Below are 21,950 nucleotides of genomic sequence, written 5' to 3'. Positions count from 1 at the left end.
AATATCCCTGTATGACAGGCATCGTGCGGATTGCGCACTGCCAACTGGCTTCAGAACGGCGCATAATATTGCTGGCAAGGGATGAATTATGGACGTCGTGTGTGAGATGAAAGTCCCGGCTCCTCGGGACAAGGGAGCCGCGATGAATGTTGATCTACGCCCTGCCTTCGGCAAATCTAGCTCCCCCCTCGGTCAACTATGCCGCGGCCACCTCCCCAGCCTCTCCGTCCCCGCCCCCGCTCGCCTTCTTCTTCTTGTTCCTGTTCTTCTTTTTCTTCTTCTTCTTGGCCTCGCCTGTCTCGGGTCGGGTATCGGCCTCGGCGGGGTCCAGTGGCGTCGCTGGGCCTTCGGCCGGGCTAGGGGCCGCGTCCCCCTGCTCGACGTCGGCCTGGGCATCGTTCCCGCCGGCTTCAGGCTCGTCGGCCGTCTTCGGGGCGTCGTCAGGCTGCGCGGCCCCGTCCTCGCTCATCTCGACGTCCGGCGCCCCCTGGCCCTCGCCTTCTCCTTGCGCCTCCACTGCTACCTCGGCCTGGGGGCTTGCCTGGCGGACCTTCTTCTTCTTCCTGCCCAGCCCGGTCCTGCCCTCCTCCTCCTCGCTCTCGTCCTCCTGGACCCTGCGCTTCTGCACGGCGACGCCCCTGTCGTCGCCGCGGCCGCGCTTGCCCAGGAGGCGGCGGCTCAGGTCCCGGGTCGCGGCGGCAGTGGCCTGCTCGGACTTGGGGGCCGCGTAGCCGAGGCCCGTATTGGGGTTCTCGAAGCGGAGGTCGGCGTCGTCCTGCGCCTGGCGGGGAGTTTGCGAGGAGGAGGAGGGCGGGGCTGTCGGTTGCGGCGCCTCGGCGCCGGGTTTCGTGAGGGAGGAGAAGGTGCCGTTGGTGCTGGCGGCGGCGGTCGTCGTGGGGGTGGCCGGGGACCGGCGGGCCAGCGAGGGGTACTTCGCGCGCATCGAGGTGAGGAAGGTCGCCTGCTTCGCCGAGGCGAGGGAGATGCGGTTGTAGAGGGCGTTGAAGTCCGCCGAGGCGGGGAGTTTGGGCGCCGCCGCGGAGGTCGGGGTGGGCGCCATTGCGGCGGGATCTTGTTTGATTTGCGAGTGCTTATTGTATGGCGGGTCGTATGTACGATAGACGGGCAGCGACTCGGTGGTGCCTGCAATTTCTCTTGCGGAGGTTTTCCTTGCGACGAGCTCGGTCCGGGGGTGGTGAGGTTACGGGTTTTTTTTTTTTTGGCGATCGACGGCGAGAATGCGAATGGAAGCGCATCAGCTCTGGGAGGGCCGACCAAATTTTTTGGGGGATGGGTGTGGCTCGTGCTCCCGGGGGTGGGTGTGGGGGGGTGTCTTATCGCGCCGCCGTTCCCCCCCTGTGGTTATCTTAGCGTTCTCGGCATCGCCTCCGAAGCCACTTGCGTAGATCGTAGGGGACCAGGGGGTGTGGTCGCGCGGGCGCCCGCTGCGCGGAGGGTGGTTGTCTCCCCTCCCCCCCCCCCGGCGGCGCGGTGCAACCTTCTCCACAGCTGACTTTGGAAGGATCGATTTTTTTGGCGACAGCGAGCGGGCGCCAGGGTGCGTTTCGGTCGGAAGGCACCCCCTGCTGCCCCGGGTCCGGCCCGAGTACGGGGGTGGTCCGGGACGGAGCTGGGTATTTTATGGTCATTGACGATGAGGATTAAAGGATTTTCTTTTGGGGAAATGGTCGGCTGGGTTATGCGGGGTTACGGGTGGCTTGTGCCCTGGATTTTATTAATATTAGTGTCAACAGTCTGAGGGTTATGATGTACTGCATTGGACATGGGGTTAGATGCGTTCATGGAGTGTCAATGGAACTAGGATGATTACAACTGGTGATTGAGAAGATAACAGGAAGAGAGATACACACGGATGAACTCGTTCATCAAAGTTCGTCTTCCCACTTCAAGAGACTGCAACAGTATATTGCAAGACTGTACTGTACGGTTCTGGGAGGGATGTGTAACTCCTGTACCTATACGCGGTATCGCGTTAACGAACCTCTCCACGAAAAACACGACAACCGTTTGAAAATCCAAGTGGCGGTCTCCAGCCTTGAGTAACGAACGGATTAAATCCACACCCAGTGCCAAAACGACATTTGGTGTCTGCCCGTACAGCGTCGGAGGTGATACGCCGAGTACTCGGTCTCACTTGAAGACTTGGAGCAAAAACATGTTGGGCGCGGAGACTGTCTCATGTATAACACCTCAGGCAATTCCAATTCGCAGATACAGACTGAGAACACTTGTATTTATGATATGGATTTAATTTGTGGGTCGATGTCTTTATAGACGATCTCGGTAGATAATGTATGAATAAGGCTTCACTACAGCCCTCCCTGGACTGCTAAGGAGGGAAGGTGAGCTCGCGAACGGCAGCTACCGCCACCACCAGCAACTTCCTCCATATCAAGTGACCGATCATACCTTTATGTCCCTAAAAAAACGCACTCAAATCACCAACAAATATCCGTGGCCGAACGGGGCAACCAGGCACTTGAAAGAGTGACTTGTTTAACTGGAAGCTCCGTTCCCACGGGTAGTGAGTTCGAGCCTCACTGCCGGTCGTAAAACCGCAGTATCGTTACACCTGAGGCTGGTAAAAGTCTCCTGCGGTTTTCATAGGTTCCTCTGCCCACTCTTCGTGGAATAAGAACCGAACTTTTTAGCTTTTTACTTTTATTTTTGGGCATAAATGTGTTGTTCACAGTTTACTTTGACGACGATGGGGGGGTCTCGTTAGGTGGTGGATGCAAGCGAGCGTGTGCGCATCTAGGCGAGTTGCGGGTGCGACTTTGACCACATCGACCCGACGATGTGGTACACTACTTTGCTCGACTAGCTCCCGTCCTTGGGTGGATACCTGCATCATATTCGGTGGTGCGTGTGTACGTCTGTGTGCGTGTGTGCGCGCGCGAGTGCTTGGCTTCTTGACTGCGTTGTCCTACCTCGAAAACTTGATCACGGAACTAACCTTCAAGTCTATTGCAGCGGGCGCGCTATTACGTCTTGAAACCCTGCTAGTATCTTCAGCCCGAAATGACGCCGCTCAACGAATCTCGAACCTTTCCACCTTCGCGAATCCGGCATTCAGCTTCGCCTTCGCCTCGCCCTCCATCATCCCGCCGACCCAGCATGTGCCCACCAGGCTCCAGCTCCCCTCCGTTTCCGTTTTCCTCAGGACGACCGGCACCGGGGATCCCTTCAGCACGCACACGATGTCTCCGGCTTTTGCCATCTCTCGCCGAGAAACACCAAGATATCCGTCGTCGCCTCGCCCAATCTTCAACATCCCGCGGTCACGCCAATCCCAGTCGGAGATCCCGATCTTCACCCGGTCGTGGGCCTCGGATGACGGTCCGTCATCCACATTCCACTCCGTCAGCCGCGTCAGCCATGGCCCCTCGATCACGCGCCCCGACAAGAAGCGCTCCGAAAAGCTGCGGTTGAAGGCCTCGTCACCGCTGCCGTCCAAGCCAAGAAGCTCAAACACGCGCCGCCCGAGAGGCTCGAGGGCGAACTCGCGGTCAGTGTAAACGAAGTAGTAGACGAAGGCGAGAGCAATCTCGTCCCGCGCGTATGGATTGCGAATAATGTCTGACTCGCCCCGGGCCCCGGACTCGAACACAGCGTTGAAGATGGCCTCTTGTGCCGTCATCCCTGTTGAGTACGAAGGTGTTTCTGTGCTGAGTTGTTTGATGAGCTTGAGTAGCCGGTGCTCGGTGTCAAATAGCGTTGGACTCGGAAGATTATCTGTAACCTCGCCGATCCGAATGCCGGAAACCACTAGGCGGTTGCCCGCTGCAATGAGAGCATCCGGCACACCTGGTTCGAAGACGCCCCTGTCAGCTTCTCCTGAGAATGGTTCAAACTTTTGGTTGGACTCGTCCCATGCATTTGGATAGTTTGGCACCCAGGTCGGGAAGTCTGGAATGGCGTGAGAGTGATCTTTGCCCATAGCCATGTGGAGACCGGCCATGGGGAGGAGTGCGAGCTCCTTGCCTCTTCCAGTTCTCTTCCAATATGAGAGCCACTTGCTAAAGTAGTCGACGTAGACCGACGCAACCGACACTTCTGGGCTGTAGTCGGGGACGAGTGGGATGTTGGTGAGCCCCAGCAGTCCATATAGACTGTCCTTGGGGTTCGTGGCGGACAAAGTATGAGACCAGCTCATCACCTGCCAGCCCCATTGCTCCCACTCGTCTGCGTCCAGAAGTTCCGGTCGCATCTGAAGGTGCTTCGCCTCCATTATACGTTTAGGGTTGTGCCACAGCACCCTGTCTGACGACGTGATGCTGAGCCAGACGGATTCGGCCATCCAGGGAGGCTGCTCTATCTGACCCCGAATCTCTTGTATCCTCCTTACCCAGCCGCACATGCTGAACAGAGCGGGCCAGCCGAGGGAGTACTGTCCGGCCAATAGAATGAAATTGCGCGCAAGAACGACCACTTGAACCACCCAGACGCGCCACCAGTACGATACTTTGAAAAGCGTGTAGATGCTCTTCCACGCCTGGTTGGAATGCCAGCCATTCGCCGGCTCCATATCCGCCCGGGCGAGCGGTAACCAGTGCTCCATCCAACTGATCAGACGATACGGTTCGACCGCGTTTATTTGACCGCTTCCAGCTACTTTATCCACCTCTTGGTCAACCAGTCTGATGGTATCAAAGGCAAGACTGGTCTCCTCACCCCCCGGGCCAAGCCAGGAAAACACAAACTCCGCAGTCGAGTAGATCCGACGCATCAGCTGCACCTGCTGATTACGCTCTGCGAAGTCTTGCTGGTTTATGCAAAGGGCGTCGATCCAAATCCTGAAAGTCTGGGGGTGACGGCCCGGGAAGGCGTCAGTCCAGTGGTCTTGCAGGTGCTGGAGGGCGTTGAACAGGTTCCTGGTCGCCTGGAACTCGTGGCCGTTCAACGTGATGGGCTCGGTGACGGAAGCATCGCCCCACACATACGAGAGCGCCGTGAAGGCCGGGTTGTCGTCGAGAGACACGGCACTGAGCCTCAGCGACGGCCGGCCGGAGAAGCTGACATACTCTAGCACTCTAATTTCCGACTTTGCCGGGTCGAGAGGCTCGTAAACCTGCGGCGGGTTCGCTCCGACGCCCATCCTCGGCTCTTGCAGGAATCTTCCTCAAGGCCTTGAAAAGACACCTGGATTAAGCAGGGTTGTGTCCGGGTTGCGTCTGGTGAAGCTTCCGTGCATGCAGCCCACGAGGCCATTTGCAGATAAGATAAGCAACTGATGTGGGGTCATCCCATGGACTGAACGGGCCGTTGGCGGCATCGCCCGAGACCACCCCACTGCCTGCTACCAGGGGCATCCTGGAGTTGCCCGAAACTTAATTGCAGGCGTTACTTCCAACAACACATCACGTTCTAGAACTAACCTCTACGGTGATAAGGGCCCGCAAGAGGCAAGTGGGTTATCCTGCGCGGTTTGATGCTAGCAGCAAGTAATTATGCTATAAGTGACTTTGACTAACCCTGGCTGCCTATCTAACCTGGCAACAACCAAACTGCGTGAGATCTAGATAGGAGCGGGGATTTTTCTTGCGAAACAACCCATACCAGCCCATTAACCATACGGTCGATTTTCTTAAACAGGTCGAATCAGTATAGAGGGAAAGGTGCCGGCTTAAACCGCAGCTGGCTGCCTCGTCCCTTCACAGACTTTCATCCAGCCAAAGGGGAACGTATAATTCCGTCAGCAACAGAAATCACTTGGAAGAAGAACGACGGAAGTTCGCGTATAAAACCGCCAGCTCCTGCACATAAGAACTGGCGCTGTGTAGTCAAATTTGAGACTATCAATCATCTTACACGTGATCCCGTGACCTTCATACGACAAGAAGGGCAGAAGGGCACTGGGAATAGCTACAAAACTTAACAAAGCACCACTGCCTTTTCGTAACAAATGACCCATCATCATGGGGCATCGAAAGGCCATGATATATCTGGAGGGAGTCGCAGTGATACTGCCGTATCTTTTACTTTCCGAGGCTACAGCGTCAATGGAAGTTGACAATACATAGCACCAATACTCCTTCAGCGCTGCTATGCATGGGCCCCCTTGGCCTCGGCTCCAAATCCGCTCCTCCCCGATAGTGTTGCGGCCCTAAACAGCCAAAAGGCCGGCCCGTCATGCCTATATATGCAGGTGGTATTTGACGAGGGCGGATCAGCCCAATCAAGTTGTGAAAATGCGCAACTCGAAGAACCAACAAGTGGGGTTGCTGGGCGCCTGCGGGCTTGGTGAAGCAAACGAGGGGCGTGCGTGTTCAGTTCCAACGGCCACAAAACAACATATAACCCCCGTTCTTTCCCCCTCACTTTGTTCTTTTCTTGTCAATTCACTTATATCTTCTTGTAACCTGACACTCCGGAAATCCCTATTGGTCGCAAGGACAACATGGCTGAGAACACGGTGCAACCTCAGGTCAACGTACGGGTCACAACTTCGCTTAAACCTCAAGTCTCTGAGTTAACACCCATGGCAGGATCCACAAATTGACAGTGATGCTTCATCTCTGGGTGGTAGCGTAAGTTATTCTCAAACATGTATCGTCACTCTTTGCTATTTCCTGCTGACATCCAGTAGTCGTTCGACGATTCGCTAGCTTCCTTGAGATCGAGTATCGTGGACTACCGAAGGGAGAACGGACGAACTTATCACAAACTTAGTGACGGAAGTAGGTGTTCCGTAACATGACCTGGTGACCTTGTTATTGACAGCATTGAAAATAGAATACTATCTCCCCAATGACGAGGTACAGTCCAATCAGCACATGTATTCAGGAGTTCCCTAACGAATTCATCTGCCATCTAGGGCGAGCAGGACCGTCTGGGTATGAGTCAATTGTTGGTATTCGAACAAGAGTCTTCGCGCTGACCATTCACTGTAGATCTCACCCATCACTTGTGGACGCTTACATGGGACGGAGAACTATGCCACTGTCCTAAGAAGAACGGCGCAAAACGAGTCCTGGATTGCGGTACCGGAACAGGTATCTGGGCTTTGGATTTTGGTAAGTAGGAGACCAGGTTGCCCACAAACAAAAGCCTTGTACAACGCTGACTTTGCCACAGCGGACGCTCATCCTGAATCAACCGTAAGCCCACTCTTCTATCCCAGTTTTCATTTCCTAAGCTATCCTAATGGTTTCATCTGCAGGTCCTTGGCGTAGATCTGAGCCCTATTCAGCCCGGTTTGTAAGTGGTTCCAAAGGCTGAGCCAGCATGATTTACCATTAACCAAACCTATCAGCATTCCTCCCAACTGTCACTTCGAGGTCGACGATCTTGAAAAGGAGTGGACATGGTCAGAACCCTTCGATTTCGTCTTCATTAGGTCCATGATTGGAAGTTTCAGAAGTTGGCCCGATACCATTGGCCAAGCCTTCGAGTGAGTCGATGTCTCTTCAAATATCTTGGATTTACGTTTCAGCCACTGACACTCGATTGAAGAAACCTGGAACCAGGCGGATACATTGAAATCCACGACAATATGTTTCCAGTATTATCCGACGACGGTACCACGGATGGCTCTCAGGTTTTGAAATGGACGCAACTACTGATTGAAACCACGGAAATAGTCGGACAACCAGTCACCGTCGCTCCAAAGTTCAAGAAAATGCTTGAGGATGCCGGTTTCGAGGACGTACAGGAGAGAGTAGAGAGGTGGCCTATCAGCCCCTGGCCGGAGAATAACTCCAAGCACAAAGAATTGGGCACCTGGTCCCGAGCGGCCACTTTGGCGGGCCTCGAGGCGTTCTCGCTTGCCCTGTTTACCCGGGTGCTTGGCTGGACTAAAGAGGAGGCATTGGTGTTCTGCGCCGAGGTGAGGGAGGAGTTTAAAAGCCAGAAAGTGCATGGCTACTATAACGTGTGGGTGCAAACCGCCAACCCCTTGCTAGATTGGAAAGTGTTTGACTGACTTACTCTTTAGATATGCTGCTTGGGGGCGGAAGCCTGAGAAGAAGGAAGAAGAGAGCACTTCCTAAAGGGCATGGCTACTATGTTATATCACTTCTCCTCACATGTTTTCTTTGCCTAATCTTACTCCGGGCTTGTATGAAATTAAGGATAGCTGGATCATGAATCAATATAAGCCTCGCTTTACCAACAGTTTGCTTAGTTCATCGATGGACTTCATTCACGCGCACCACGTCTTGCACAGGGTATTTTGAGTTGGGAATTGCGGCATCCAATCAAACAAGACACTGCTACACTTTGTTTTAAACCCCACTATCATCTACGCATTCTTCGAGGTAAAATAATATGCAAGTGCTGACAAAAGTGGCTAAGATGACCCCGAGAGTCCAAAACAGATGACGTACACACGGAGTGGGAGTGATAGATCATGTAGACACGAGACCTATAACGATAAGTTTTGTATAGCAGAACCTTTGAGGGGCGAACTCTTTACGTCAAGTCCCACTTCCATGTTATGATCCGACGATTTGACTGGGTATTCTATGCCGCAACTGAACCACATGAGCTTCGATTCCTGTACTCTGTCGCAACGCCCGTTGGATATGCAGCCTCCAACTGTCCGCCCGCATGAAATCAACTTGGTCGTACAATTGGCAGAAACTAATCAGCGCTGTACAGCAGGAAACCTTCGTCCTAGAAGTCTCTAAGAGACAACGTGTCAGGTACTAGGCACAGGCTCATGGATATTACCGCAGTATGATACTAATGCAGTCTGGCAGAGTCAAATCAACCCAAAGTGCAAATTTTCATTGCCCGTTGTAGATGCATGCGTGCATGAGGTACGGGCGCGAGGGCGCGAGGCCTGGTCGCCTCAGCTGAGTTCTGGCGTTTAAAGCCAATCCCGCAGAACCATTGCTCACTGACGGGCGTCGGGCGGGAATTTTTTGCAATAACAACCAATAGAAAGGATGAAATCATGTCTTCACCCAAGGCTCTTTCATGCAGCATTTGTCAGTTGGGTGGGCTGAACTACTTTGCAAAACAAACCGTCACCTGATGCCCGGAATTTCGAAGTCCCCGGTTTCATCGCAGCACTCGTTACTTGATCGTTCACCAGTAGGATATTGAGAGCTCCGGTTATCAATACTTAGCAAATGAAGTGGAGGTTTGAATATATCGAAAATACTAGGTATGATATGATCTTCCGTATCTACCTGTGTCTTATTTTCCCAGTGTTTTCTAGTTTCTGCTCCGTTGGCTCAAATCACCACTCTCTGAGGAGATTAACTCGCTGTGATATTCAAATTATGTGAGAATCATGTCGAAAAAGCCCGCCACGAAGAGATTTGGCTTCTTATGACAACCCTTGAGTCACACTCTCACAAGAATGGTCATTACGATGTACCCAGGCTGATCAGCTCCTCCCCGGGATGCTTTGTATCATTAATTACGGTCCAAGCTAATGCTACTGAAGGACTTCAGAATTAACGTATCATTTCACTGGGCGTATGAATATGGTACTGGCTTTTGTTGCGACAGGATTCCGCCTCCGTCAACTGCTGCCATGCCAAAATGGCTGCAAAGGTTGAAAACTGTTGTAGCCAAGGCCAAAAATTGAGCTGCCTAGGACCATTTGGCCGTACTTTAGCACGCGAATTGGTATTTTTTTAACATCGTCTTTTGGTGTGCGGCCAAAATGTGAGGCAACCCAATCACAGGCGAAGTGATGTTGAACACCAGCATCAGTCTTCTAGCTGACAATCTGTACAAGCAACCGGACTTGCATACTTGTCTTTTCAACAATCCTCTACTTGTGCCGCTTTCCAGAGCCCCTACTCTCAGTAAAATATCTGTTACGCCGCACTGCCTTCTTCGAATTTAAATTTCTTCGCCCTGTATATCTGGGCCAATCTGCTCCCGTCTAACATAAAAGACTCAATCTCGAACATATCCATTGTCAACGGATATGATTGCTATTCGTCACTGACAAAATTCGTCTTGCTTACTGTTATTAGGTAGAAGATTAAGCCGGCTTGCTTTACCTCCTGCATTGCACCACACAGCTGCATAGCTGCACACATGATCTCATTATGGCAGAGTCAAGGAAGCTTACAAGAGCTAATAACATACCGATAACATATTGAAGCTTATATAGCTAGAATAAATTCAAATCCAGAAAGAAGCGTGGGCCGATGTGAGTCGGCGGACGACGGCCCGGCTTCACTTCAACTGAACTATAGAACGACCCGGCCATACCAAGCTCGAAACTGCGGATACAGTGGAGGCACTTGCTAACGTCTTGTGGAGCCCATAACTCCGCCTCGAGTACGAAAGATCAGTACTTTTGGGTAGACTGTAGGAGAGTTGGATGGGACCGAGAGTTGAATGCAATGTGCCGATGTTTCTGGGTTACGCAATGCCAAAAACACCTCAAAGGTTGATTGATAAGAGTGGCAGCACGCAGGATTGCACCATTTCTTGATATAATATCCCAAGAAGCTGTGAATATAGAAGCGGTATGTTTCTCTTTTAGTTCTCCCAGTAAATGATGTATTCTCCACATTGAAAGCTTTCGCATCTGATGTTTTATCGCTTGATGTTCCGGTCGGTGCGTCGTCTGTGTCTCTACTAGGGTACACCGAAGGGGGAATATGCATCACTTAGCCATGACCTCTGTGTGCGAGTAAATATTTGGGTGTTGGGGGGATACAATGTGGTACCCAATGATGAAGATCTGGTTTCAACTTCGCAACAGCTCACCCCCAACGCTGTGCCGCGTGGCCAGCTTCGAGCTATAGGGGCCGGGCCATTAGAACACCATCAATCCAAAGTGGCGGGAATAAAAACGACCACGGGTAAAAAGAGGGCATGCCACTCGCCGGCGATGCATGGCGCATAAGACTACTCAGTACCGCAGAGAAGAAACTGACACTTGGTATACCATGATGCCATGCCGCAGATCCGTTTTCTGTAGTGTCCTTGTACGAATTGGTGGGATTCGAGATGGTGGCCCATTTCAGGAAACCTCTAGTCGAACTTGTGTAGCCGTTTGGTCGGGAAATATTTGGTACCGTGGGGGTCCATCTAAAAAACTCCCAGTGCGGATGTAAAATGAATGAGAGAAAAGACAATGCTGCAGGGGAAGGATGGGATGGAAATGTGGGTAAGGTGAGGGAACAGGAGAAACCCCCAAAAAATCTACTACCCAGCATGGTTTTTGGTGCGCGGCCCAGTCGAGGCTCTGCTCGGTAACATTCAAGGCAACCAAAAACCGTCCATGAACTGGTCCGCATGCATAGTCCGCTCCAGGGGCGGCATCGTAACAACCAGCATTTATCTATCTTGGACGTTAAAATATCAATACTCCAGCAAAGCAGCACTCCATATATAATTAATGATACCCCGTCGCACCTGCAATGATAATACGCCTGGGAAGTACTCAAGAGTATGCATTGAGCCCTTGGCCTTGCTCTCATAGACCAAGAAAAAAAGGCCGTCTTCCTACTTCGCCTTGGCACCTATACCGAGCACGCAGTCTTCTCGTCATCTACCTCGGAAAGTTAGACACGGCATCACCATCATCATCACCATAACCAGGATGGATACAATCTCGAACCAGACCATCGTCAATGGGTACGTCGTCCCTGACACAATCGTATTCCCACCTTGTCAGAGTGCATCGTTGGCTAACATCCTTTAGTGAGGAACCAGTTCAGCAGACCGCCGCAGAAATCATGGCCGCCAAGCGACGTCAAGAAGAGCGCATCCAGTCCTTCTTGAAGGACAAGGACGGACCCAAGCCACTGTTCAACCTTCCCCAAACCACGTCCTCGGGCGACCAGCCGCCCCACACGGGCCGACCGGTGTAACGTCGATCCCGTGTTGTTAGTTCCGGACCCGGGTCCACGGAACAAGTGGAGAACTTTAAAATGGTGTCGGGGTCGGAACGGGCGCCTCGACCACCTACCGATAACGAGTTGGCTTGCCTGCAGAATGGTGCTTATGCAAAGCTGGAGCTGCTTGGGCATGCGACAACTCGGTACTTAGTCGGAAACAATGCGGGGTGGGGGGTGGTTGCCAAAGACGATCACACGGCATGATTGGCTGCAGACCCCCGTTACTCTGCGACTAGGTGCGATTTGCCTTGCGCAGCAGCAGCAAGGCAACCGATCTGAACCCATCTAATCACCCTCCCTTGCACCTTTTTTCCCCATTGCCTCATTATACTCAGCCCGTCTCTTTGTTTCTGTGTTTCTTCAACCATAGCTCTTTTCTTCCTTCATTCGGGAACCTCACGAGCCACGTGTTCGCCCCCTCTCCCTCGGAGATTATTTTGGCTCGAGGCTCAGACTTGGCTGAAGCCAGAAGCCACCACCACGACGGCGGCTTGCCATTGGCGAGGAACCCTTGACAAAATGCGCCTCTCACAACGGCGCAAGGGCGTATGCGATTTTCCAATTGCTTTATCAAAACATCAGATCAAGGCGCAGGACAAGTCACAAGCAAGACAAAAGCATGCAGGCGTTTCATTGGCCAACCAGCTCAGGGAACATCAAGACGGTGGGACTTGCAAAAGCACGGTAAAAGTGTGATTAACATTAGATAATACAACAAAATAATCTGGCCTTACTCCCAAACTCCTGGATATCATGCAGTGCCGATAGTCATTCAATCGTAAATACTTCGTGGTGCTAAAGCTCATCTGGTTCTGGTTTCCCGCAGCGTGAGTATGTAGGGCAGGTCGCTCGAGTCCGTCCGGGTCGCCAAACGGATGACGGAGCCCGAGGCAGAGCTTCCCGACGCCCTCGACCTCAAACTGGCGCTTGACGTCGACTGACTGGGTCCGTATGCCGGCCGAGTCTGGGAAAAGCTGTTCAGACTCGATGATCTCGAAATCGCACCAGCCAGTGTGCCCCTCGGTGTTGCTGGCGCAGTGCGGTACTGGAGCCATGTATTGGCAGAAGAGTTTCGTGCATCCGTTGTCGGTGCCCTCCTGATGTAAGAGCCCTGCGTGCTCTGAGTTGCGGAGCGAGATAAGCTGCGTGGCGTGGTAGGGTTTGTGGCCATGGGCGCATCGTTGTCGATATCGCTCTCGGAGCCCTCGCTGGGCCCGTCCATGGGCTCAAGAACCGCGGAATCCAGAGGTCGCATGCCGCGGAGTATTCCGGCAAACAAGTGCATTAACTCGCGGAAACGAGCATTCGATATCGGCCGCGTCGAGAAACGCGCGTATTCGTAAGTGGATATGAAGTTTGCGGTCGTCGCATTAAGCGAGATGACACCCAGCTCAGCTAGGTGGCCAAGGTAGTCGCGCAGGCCCATGGGGACGGGTCGCTGCAGCAGAGCTACGGCGTCGGGATCGAGCAGCGGTGTGCGGGCGGCAGAGGTAGGATCGGAAGGGGCCAGCGTGAGAGCTTTCGCCTCGATGAGGTTCGGCAGCTCGGAGAGGACGGTGCTGTACTGTAGGTCCGGCAAGTCCAGCGAATTCGGGGACGACCATCCGTAGTGTTCGATTTCGCCCCAGACGGGCCGTCTGGGTGGCAGCGCAATTCCCGTTTCTTTTTCTGTTGTTGCCGGCTTTTTCAGACTCGGAAGTTGGAACCGCTTCCTCGCCGCGCTGCCCCCGGAGTGCTGCTTTTCTGCGAACACTTCCTCAGTATCGCTGCCCAGCATGTTCGTCTCGGCGCGCGGTCTGGCATCGTATGCGATGGCAGCGCTGCGCTTCAGATCGGCTGTGATCATCTCGTGAACCTTCTTTTTCACGTCGCCCTTCTCGATGGGGACCCATGGTTTCGGTATCGATGCGAGGATCGTCTTGTTGAGATACAGCCTTGTCGCGTATATGAAGGAGACGATCAAAAGGGTAAGGACCAGTGCGGCGGCAATGATCCATATGTTATATGGCTGGTTGTTCGAGTAGGCCTGGTAGATGGTGTCGCCGGGGGTGACGAGAAGGAGAATGGCGAGGAGGAAGCATAGGACGAAGTAGAAACTGCCGTATATGAAACGGAAGACGGCGCGTGGAGAGAACATCAGGGGTGGTTCAAAGGGATTTCCCCAGCGTTGTGCACCAACCCGGGAAGCGACGAGTTTTCGGGTTAAGGATCATGGACCGACGGATCAGTGCATGAGGTAATGGCGCAGATTGGAAAAGCATGGCTGGGTGGAAGGCGCCGATGCGAGGTAGTGTGAAGCGTAGCAGTAGCGAAGCTAAGAAGAAAGTGGGAAGATAAACATTACATAGGAAAAGAGGGCATAGTTGGGTAGACCGAATGGAGGTTGGACAAGGAAAAAAGGGCGGAGGTTGCGTAGTTGCGTGAGGGTGACGACGAACAGATCGGGCGAAGGCGAAGGCGGGAGGCTGGTTGGGGCCTTTCATTTCGTTTTATTTCGCTGAACTAGGCAGGGCCACCTACCACAAAGCTCAGGTGGGGTCCCCTCCATGCGGGCCCTTGTAACTTTCAGGCTTTCCAGGCTCTAATCCGGAATTTAGTTTAGCGGCGACGGCGGGGGGAGCGGCAACGGGCACTAACTTTTTACATTCCAGGGCCTCAAAGACTATTCACAATGAAAAGTGATGAGGAGGAATCCTCGGCATGAATGCCTATTTTTCTACTGTTGACTGGGAGAAACATGACTAGCGCCCACTGTCTTAGACTTTGCGACAGTGCCCAATCGCTAGCATCCAATCGTCTCTCGTCATTCCGCTCGACTGACCCAAGCGGACGGGCTTACGTGGTGGGCATGTGCACCTCAGTTACATGTGACAGCCTTTGGGTCATGTATCTTCCGATACAATCAGCATTGTGTTTAACTTCTTTTGTTCTATGATACACGTCGTAATGCCGTTATGCATGTGCCTGTTTTGCCCACCAAACGCCCCTCACCGACTGAACAGGAATACCCAATTCGATCTTAGATATGACAGAGCCCACCTCTAGAAGGCTTGCTGCATCTCCGGAAGCCGTGCCTTATCCTCCGTCACAGGAGGCAGTCGGGCTGCGGCCTCCTTGGCCAGTCTGATATCCGTGCGAGTCAACCTCAAGTCGCCGCTGTAGGGTTCAAACTCCGCAATCACCTGGGCCAAGCCCGTCTTCAAGGCTGCAATCACTGCATCAACCTCCGGGGTATCCCTGTTCCGTTCAACGTCGGTCCAGTGCACCGGGAAGTTGTCCTTGAACGCCTCGATTTTGGTGATGATAGCGGTGAATGTGCGTATGATGGTGGGAATGTCCTTGTGGACGTATCCGAACTTATCTTCAGTCAGACTGTGGACAGACAACAAGCTGAGTACGTCAGCAGCGTTGACGTATTGGCTCAGCTCCGAATACGGTGTCCCGAGGATGATGGCGGTGAGGCGGTTCCGGATGTCTTGGCGGAAAATCCAACCGATGTACTCGTTGCTAATCACCTTCAGAGCCCACGTCTGGACTTGGCTCTTTAGCTGAGGAGATGACAGAGCCTCTTGCTGCTCCTTGCTCAAAACCTTATCACGGGCTCCTCGGAGAGTCTTCTTCGCCATGGGGCTCAGCTGCGACACCGGGGATTGGCCTGGGTGTCGTCCGACTTGGGTAAGAGCCTTTTCCATCTCGCCACGCATGGTCTTGTTGGCAGGCCTACTCTGGAAAATCGGATCTTCCTTCAGGGGTGCTGAAGAGCGAGCTCGCACTTCTTCGGGTTGGACAGGCGCAACTGGCGCAACCACGGGCTTTCCATATTCGTCAATTCGCTTCTCAATGCTCTTGACGGCATCGAGGCAATGGACAAATATCTGAGACCACATTGGACCGTCCTTACGATCAATGTCCTCGTAAATGGCCTTGCGTCTTGCACCATCGTTCCGAGCGATGTAAGCCAATTCCCAAAGAGAAAAACACTGCACTTGTTAGCTTGAACACAGGGGGAGTATCAATAAGAAGAAACTCACGCGAACTGGGGCCTTCTTGCTCTTCAGTCCGTTAAGAAGGCTGCCGTTTGGATCTTTTGATTCGCTCGTGAGCGGCTTTCCGTTCTTCAGCGGCTCCTTAACCATAAAGGTTGAGAACGCATGGTTGGCCGTCTTCCAAACGATGGAGAGAAGGAAACCAGCCAGGAAGCAACGGTACATCAAATAAATGTCACCGGGCCAACTGGGAGGTAGCATGTTCGTTCTGGGAAGGTTGTAGAAGGGCCGCAAGAAAAACAACGCCCACCCCCAAGCAAAAGATCGCAGGAACATAAAGTAGAGAAAACCGGCGACAAAAATGACGCTGATACTCCTGACGCTGGATTGGATGAGAATCGCGGGCACTTCGCCCAAGACTTTGTTCAGCGATGACGCAGCATCCCCAGAAACCTTGACACCGCCTCCCTCGGATCTCGAGACGTCGATTACGAGCTTGTCTTCGTCGTGGTAAAAGTGAAACACCGCCTGCACAGCAGCGCTAACGGCCATGTAACAGAAGAAGAACAGCGTTCTCTCGTTCACCCTGGTGCGATCCCCGCTGTAGTTTGTGACCCAGCCCAAGTTTGCGCTCTGCGGCATCGCCCACAAGTAGACATGGCTGAACAGCGCGCTCGAGAAGCCGTAGAACAGGAACGTCTCGAGGGTAGGGACGCTGAAGAAGAACTTGGCGAACGCGTGGAAGGTCGAATTGGAGGCGCGGGCGCCGACGTGGTACTGGGCAATTCGCAAGACGATGATCGACAGGCCGCAGGTGAAAAGGAAAAGTGTTCGGATGCCTGCGGGGCCAATGGGGAACCAGGACCAGAAATCTATGGAAGGTCAGCAGGGAGCTTCGCAAGCTCGCATCGCGGACAAGTACTCACAGGAGCTCCAGCCCGAAAGCAGGATGGCCTGGAAATAAGAGACGGCTAGCAGGATGGTCGCCGTGGAAGAAAATCGCCTATGCAGCGCAGGCTGCAGAAAGTCCTTATAAGGAGCCCTTCTGACTGTTGCCGGTGCCATGCTGAAAGCGCATGGTCAGTAAGACCGTGTGTTTTGGGCGAAGTTGGCGAGGCTGCACTTGGACTTGTGCTGTAGCCGGGATCTGGAAGTAAATAATGTGAAAATCTCCGGTGCAACAACACTACAGCTACGGATTGAGCTGCCTGAGCACCCAGGACCCACCCACGAATCCGAACTGAGCCACATATATCACGTGAAGATAAGACAATCAGGCACCACAATTGCGAACGGCATATGATTGGGCGCCACCCGGCACCTTACGTAGTGTGCAGCCACAGCCCACGACGACATGCCGCCAGTTCCTGGCGTCCATTACGAGTCTACCATCCCCAGACATCTCAAGTCTTCCTTGCCGGCCAAAGTGAATCATCCTCGAAACGACACGGCGCCGTTCCTTTGATACTATTTCCTCGTGATTTTTTGTATTTGCCATCGTCACTATGTCCTACGATCAGCTATCGTCGCTCGAAGCCGGCCGATCAGGTCGCCAAGGCAACTACAGCGATGACCCAGAGTTCAAGCAACTCCAGTCCCAGTTGACAAACAAGATCTTCAACCTGCGGCGCAACATCCAGCAGCTTACCACCGACGTTAATATCCTCGGAACAAAGCGTGACACACCCCGTGTTAGGGAACGAGTCCACGATCATCTTGAGAAGACGCGGGACCTGTGCAAGGACATCGGAGATGGGGTCAAGAAGCTGCAGACCTGGGATGAACTGACGGTTTGTGCTGGATGTCTTGCTCGGCGCACGATCCCATACTAACCCGGTGCTTAGAAACAACAAAAGTACGACCAGTCCAGAATATCCACAGACTTCCAGAACGTCCTGCAGGATTTCCAAGACATCCAGAGAAAGGCGCTTGAAAAGCAACGGGCATCCGTCACAGCGGCACGCGCGGCGCATGAAGGCGAGGGAGCAGATGCCTCGGCGGACACCGAGGAGCGCCTCGAGCTCCAGCAACAACAGGAGGTTAGCCGCTTAGCGTCCCAGGACGAGGTGGACTTCCAGGAAGCGCTCATCATCGAGCGTGAGGAGGAGATTCGGAATATCGAAGCAGGTGTCGGTGATCTCAACGTCTTGTTCAGACAGGTGGCGCAGATTGTGTCTGAACAGGGCGAGCAGCTCACATCGATCGCGGACAACGTAGAAGACGTGCGCGACGATACCCGCGGCGCCCAGGTCGAGCTCCGACAGGCGGCGAGGCACCAGAAAGCGGCCCGCAACAAGGGCTGCTGCCTCATGCTGATTCTTGCAGTCATTCTGACCATCATCATTCTTGCGATTGTTCTGGACTAGCATGGCATAGGGTATTGGGTTTTTTTTCTGTTCGATTGCTATTACTACACTGGCGTTTCGGGGGCGTGTCGCTGTTATTGTACATCAAGGCTTCCTCATAGCCAAGGACATAATTTCGAGATGATATTCCTGTCCTCTACCGTCGTCGCCGGTCTACGGTGACCGCAAGATCCATGACTCGCGTTTATCGCAAGGCTTTATGACCCGAGGGTTTTTCAGTGCCATGTCGACAAATCTGCCAGAGAGCTGCGTGAACATCATCGATGAAATCCAGTAAAGAAACAGTCCTGCGGGCAAGTTGCAGCAGGCAGCGGGGACTACCACAGACATGACCAGTAGACCCCTGGAAAGCCGAACCCGCCATTTCAGACCGGGGGCCATGTACGCCTGGGAGTTTCCGATGTCGAACACGAGCTTTCTCATCTCCTTATTCCTGGGAAACATCGACCACAGCATTGTACCCATGAGGCCCACGGGCAGGAGCATGGTGGGATCGGCTACCGTGAGATCGGTAAACCATAACATGCCACCGTTGGCCAAGCCGGTCTCGACAGCCGAGCTCAGTGATTGAATGCCGTTGGAAACAGCCTCAACTGATGACGACAGGGCTACCGATGCCTGTTCTGAGACGGAACTTGCTGCGTCCATGGTTGGCTTTGCAGTTTCCCTGTAGTTCCCAGTCATCAAGGAGAGCCAGCCACCGCGGGCACCGCAGAGCCGCCTCAAGGCCTCAGACATGAAAAACCAGATAGGTATGCCGAGTGCCGGGGCCCAAGTCTTCCAGTCCTGGCAACCTCGCTCTTTGAGGATCCTCTTTCGAATCCGGGCTAGTTGGAGGGCCTCTTTGAGGCGGCTCGCATGAACCTGAAACCTCCACGCGCTGATGAGGGGTGTAGCCTCGGCCTGTTTATTGACAATCTTCTTGGCAACCATCTGAAGCGGGGTTCTGACAATGGCGACAGCTAGAGCAGCGAAAATGATGGTGCTGCCCCAGTGGTGTGTAAAGCCTATGGAGTTGGCCCAAATGAGAGCGTCTTGGGTCATTTGGACACCGCTGTCGACATAAGCGCTTATTTGAAGGCCTCTGGCACCACTCCTATGCTGGGAAAAGCGTATTGTGTTGGAACCTAGGTGTGGGCGAAGAGACGCAGACAATGGACTTGCTGCTGAGAAGCCGAACGGTTGGCGCCATCTGGGCGCGAAAGCGCATTGCGCCCTTCTCATAGAAGCCATGATGAGATGGTTATATGCTCATCAGAGGGCTTGAGAATGCAGATCCGGATTCGATCCTTCGATAGAAACGGAAGCCTCCGCAAAAATGAGAGTTGGCAGCACGACCAGATATGTTGGGAGCTGGTATTGGAATTCGTGGTAAGACGAGATTGAGATGAATCGACGTGCGACTCTCAGTGGTCAATGGGAAGCTGCACCCGTGGGTCGGTGCACGGACCATACCTGGTCTCTTCAATCCAGCAGATCTGATGCCGGAGAGCGGGCGGTGAGGGAGAGCGAGCCTCCTATCCGTACAGAGCAGCAGTAAGCCTCCCACTGTCGGCCAGCTCCACCTCCCGTCAGCGTACCTTGGCCCAGCTTGCCGGGCCGGAAAAGACCTGGACCCTTGTTGGGTCCACTGTGAGATGGTGTGCCGCCCTAAACCATGTGCGTGCAGTGCCGCAGCTCCCCCGCCCCATTTTCCAGCTTGCTGTACAACCTGGCCAGTTTCCCGTCCCGTCCGCAGCTTCCCACGACGACGTCAACGGACATGCTGAAGCTGGACCTGACCGCCGCCCTCTTCGGCTTCCACAGCCTTTCCTCATAAAAGACTTGCGGTTATTGCGCAGTCAACGAAAAATAAATAAACACCAACACCTCGACTCAGCGTTTTCCTCGACTCAGCGTTTTCCTCGACTCAGCGTTTTCCTCGACTCCAATGCCAGAAACCTGCTCAGCGCCGTCTGGGCAGAAGCCCTTCTCTTTCGGCCTCGATCCCTGGACCCTCGCCTACGTCGTCGTGCCGATCCTCGCCATCGCTCCGATAGCAACTTTCGTTATGTTCCCCTTGTTTATGCGAGGCATCGGCGCCTTTTTGGGATGGTACCTCCGAAAGAAGACCGAGGGCAGGAGGTCGCAGCTCCTGGAGCTCATGGCCGCGGAGCAGCAATCCTTCAAGCAGACGCCCAAGAAGGGTTCAGGCGACAACAAGAACAACGTGCAGGCACAAGTTTCTGGAAGCTCCGGCCAAGCAGCGAAAGACGCGAACTGGGCTGGCGTAGTTGGCTTCTTTCACCCCTTCTGGTACGTTGTTCGCTCGTCAGAGACCACGAACCGGTCACTAACAGGACACAGTAATGCCGGCGGCGGAGGAGAGCGAGTCCTCTGGGCTGCGATCAAGACTACTCAGGAACGGTACCCGAAAGCCCTCTGCGTTGTCTACACTGGCGACCACGAAGTAAACAAGCAGGCTATGCTTGCACGCGTCAAGGTCCGCACCAAACACACAACCCCTCTTTTCCGCGTACTCACACAATGTCTCAGACCCGGTTTAACATCGACCTGCACCCCCCCACTGTCAACTTCCTCTACCTAAGCACGAGGCACCTCGTTCTGGCCTCGACATGGCCTCACTTTACCCTTCTCGGGCAGTCGCTCGGATCTGTGGTACTGGCATGGGATGCCTTCCAGCTCCTTGTCCCTGACATCTTTATTGATACCATGGGCTACGCCTTTGCTCTGGGATTGTCCAAGTTCCTCTTCCGCAGGGTCCCTACTTGCGCCTATGTACATTACCCCACCATCTCGACCGACATGCTGGAATCGCTTGATCCCAAGTCCGCCACTGGGACACAGGGAGTTAACGCTGGCAAAGGAGTCGGTCTGCGCGGCAGGACCAAGAAGTTTTACTGGAAACTGTTCGCGGTCCTATACTCTCGGGTTGGATCTACCGTTGACGTGGTCATGACGAACTCAACCTGGACTCAAGACCACGTTCAGAGGCTTTGGGGCCCCTATCGCCAGGCCAAGTCGAGGACCAACCCCATTGCTGTCAACTACCCGCCCTGCGCCGTTGAGGAGCTCGAAGAGGCGGTAGAGGTGTCCGAGGCCAGCGAGAAGAAGCGCGAGAAGGCCCTGGTTTACATTGCTCAGTTCCGCCCTGAGAAGAACCACCAGCTCATCATCCAGTCTTTCGCCGAGTTCCTGAACACCAAGTCCGAAGCCGCCAAGGGAGCGAAACTGGTCCTCATCGGCAGTGTCAGAGACGACCACGATTCCAAGCGGGTGTATACGTTGCGCCTACTTGTCAACGAGCTCGGTATTAAGGATCAAGTCGAATTCCACCTGGATGCTTCGTGGCCCGAAATCCTGGACTGGCTGCAGAGAGCATCGGTGGGAGTCAACGGCATGTGGAACGAACACTTCGGCATTGGTGTTGTCGAGTACCAAGCGGCGGGTTTGATTTCCGTCGTTCACGACAGCGGTGGGCCAAAGCTGGACATCGTCACCAAGGTCGACGGTGAACCGACCGGTAAGTGGCTGGTGGAGATTGTTGAAAAGCTGCAGACTAACATAACCCATAGGCTTCCACGCCACGAATGTAAAGGAATTCGCAGAGGGCTACGAGAAGGCCCTGTCCATCAAGGACGCACTCCCTGTCCGACTGCGGGCACGACAATCGGCCAAGCGATTTACCGAAGGAGAGTTTGACCAGAAGTGGATCGCCCAGATGGAAAAGCTGGTGGCAATGAAGCCGTAAATGCATT

General features: G+C 53.8%; 9 protein-coding genes across 9 annotated transcripts; 4 read left to right on the top strand and 5 right to left on the bottom strand.

The window, feature by feature from the left end:
• Window positions 1–196: 196 nt before the first annotated feature.
• Window positions 197–1,060, bottom strand: EsH8_II_000845 (uncharacterized protein; the record flags this gene model as incomplete). The annotated part of the gene is made up of 1 exon (XM_083264143.1): window positions 197–1,060. One exon carries the CDS (start codon window positions 1,058–1,060, stop codon window positions 197–199), a length of 864 nt encoding a protein of 287 aa, XP_083121465.1.
• A 1,992-nt stretch (window positions 1,061–3,052) lies between these two features.
• EsH8_II_000844 (HET domain-containing protein) lies at window positions 3,053–5,119 on the bottom strand (the record flags this gene model as incomplete). Its single annotated transcript, XM_083264142.1, has 1 exon — window positions 3,053–5,119. One exon carries the CDS (start codon window positions 5,117–5,119, stop codon window positions 3,053–3,055), a length of 2,067 nt encoding a protein of 688 aa, XP_083121464.1.
• Window positions 5,120–6,421: 1,302 nt separating this feature from the next.
• Window positions 6,422–8,012, top strand: EsH8_II_000843 (class I SAM-dependent methyltransferase; the record flags this gene model as incomplete). Its single annotated transcript, XM_083264141.1, has 11 exons — window positions 6,422–6,454; window positions 6,510–6,551; window positions 6,611–6,701; window positions 6,757–6,779; window positions 6,839–6,857; window positions 6,915–7,037; window positions 7,099–7,121; window positions 7,184–7,221; window positions 7,277–7,414; window positions 7,477–7,896; window positions 7,958–8,012. 11 exons carry the CDS (start codon window positions 6,422–6,424, stop codon window positions 8,010–8,012), a joined length of 1,005 nt encoding a protein of 334 aa, XP_083121463.1.
• A 3,530-nt stretch (window positions 8,013–11,542) lies between these two features.
• On the top strand, window positions 11,543–11,813 carry EsH8_II_000842 (uncharacterized protein; the record flags this gene model as incomplete). The annotated part of the gene is made up of 2 exons (XM_083264140.1): window positions 11,543–11,577; window positions 11,645–11,813. 2 exons carry the CDS (start codon window positions 11,543–11,545, stop codon window positions 11,811–11,813), a joined length of 204 nt encoding a protein of 67 aa, XP_083121462.1.
• An 829-nt stretch (window positions 11,814–12,642) lies between these two features.
• Window positions 12,643–13,977, bottom strand: EsH8_II_000841 (uncharacterized protein; the record flags this gene model as incomplete). The annotated part of the gene is made up of 1 exon (XM_083264139.1): window positions 12,643–13,977. The coding sequence occupies one exon, from the start codon at window positions 13,975–13,977 to the stop codon at window positions 12,643–12,645; it is 1,335 nt and encodes a 444-aa protein (XP_083121461.1).
• Window positions 13,978–14,881: 904 nt separating this feature from the next.
• On the bottom strand, window positions 14,882–16,891 carry EsH8_II_000840 (nucleoporin protein Ndc1-Nup; the record flags this gene model as incomplete). Its single annotated transcript, XM_083264138.1, has 3 exons — window positions 14,882–15,820; window positions 15,872–16,698; window positions 16,753–16,891. 3 exons carry the CDS (start codon window positions 16,889–16,891, stop codon window positions 14,882–14,884), a joined length of 1,905 nt encoding a protein of 634 aa, XP_083121460.1.
• Window positions 16,892–17,331: 440 nt separating this feature from the next.
• Window positions 17,332–18,192, top strand: EsH8_II_000839 (SNAP receptor PEP12; the record flags this gene model as incomplete). Its single annotated transcript, XM_083264137.1, has 2 exons — window positions 17,332–17,616; window positions 17,671–18,192. The coding sequence occupies 2 exons, from the start codon at window positions 17,332–17,334 to the stop codon at window positions 18,190–18,192; spliced, it is 807 nt and encodes a 268-aa protein (XP_083121459.1).
• A 153-nt stretch (window positions 18,193–18,345) lies between these two features.
• Window positions 18,346–19,236, bottom strand: EsH8_II_000838 (uncharacterized protein; the record flags this gene model as incomplete). The annotated part of the gene is made up of 1 exon (XM_083264136.1): window positions 18,346–19,236. One exon carries the CDS (start codon window positions 19,234–19,236, stop codon window positions 18,346–18,348), a length of 891 nt encoding a protein of 296 aa, XP_083121458.1.
• Window positions 19,237–20,122: 886 nt separating this feature from the next.
• On the top strand, window positions 20,123–21,943 carry EsH8_II_000837 (alpha-1,2-mannosyltransferase ALG11; the record flags this gene model as incomplete). Its single annotated transcript, XM_083264135.1, has 4 exons — window positions 20,123–20,487; window positions 20,539–20,674; window positions 20,728–21,715; window positions 21,768–21,943. 4 exons carry the CDS (start codon window positions 20,123–20,125, stop codon window positions 21,941–21,943), a joined length of 1,665 nt encoding a protein of 554 aa, XP_083121457.1.
• Window positions 21,944–21,950: the final 7 nt, after the last annotated feature.

The sequence above is a fragment of the Colletotrichum jinshuiense genome, chromosome 2 (assembly GCF_051148585.1).
Source record: "Colletotrichum jinshuiense chromosome 2, complete sequence".
Classification (NCBI taxonomy): Eukaryota; Fungi; Ascomycota; class Sordariomycetes; order Glomerellales; family Glomerellaceae; genus Colletotrichum; species Colletotrichum jinshuiense.
This window is presented reverse-complemented; position numbering and strand designations above follow the sequence as displayed.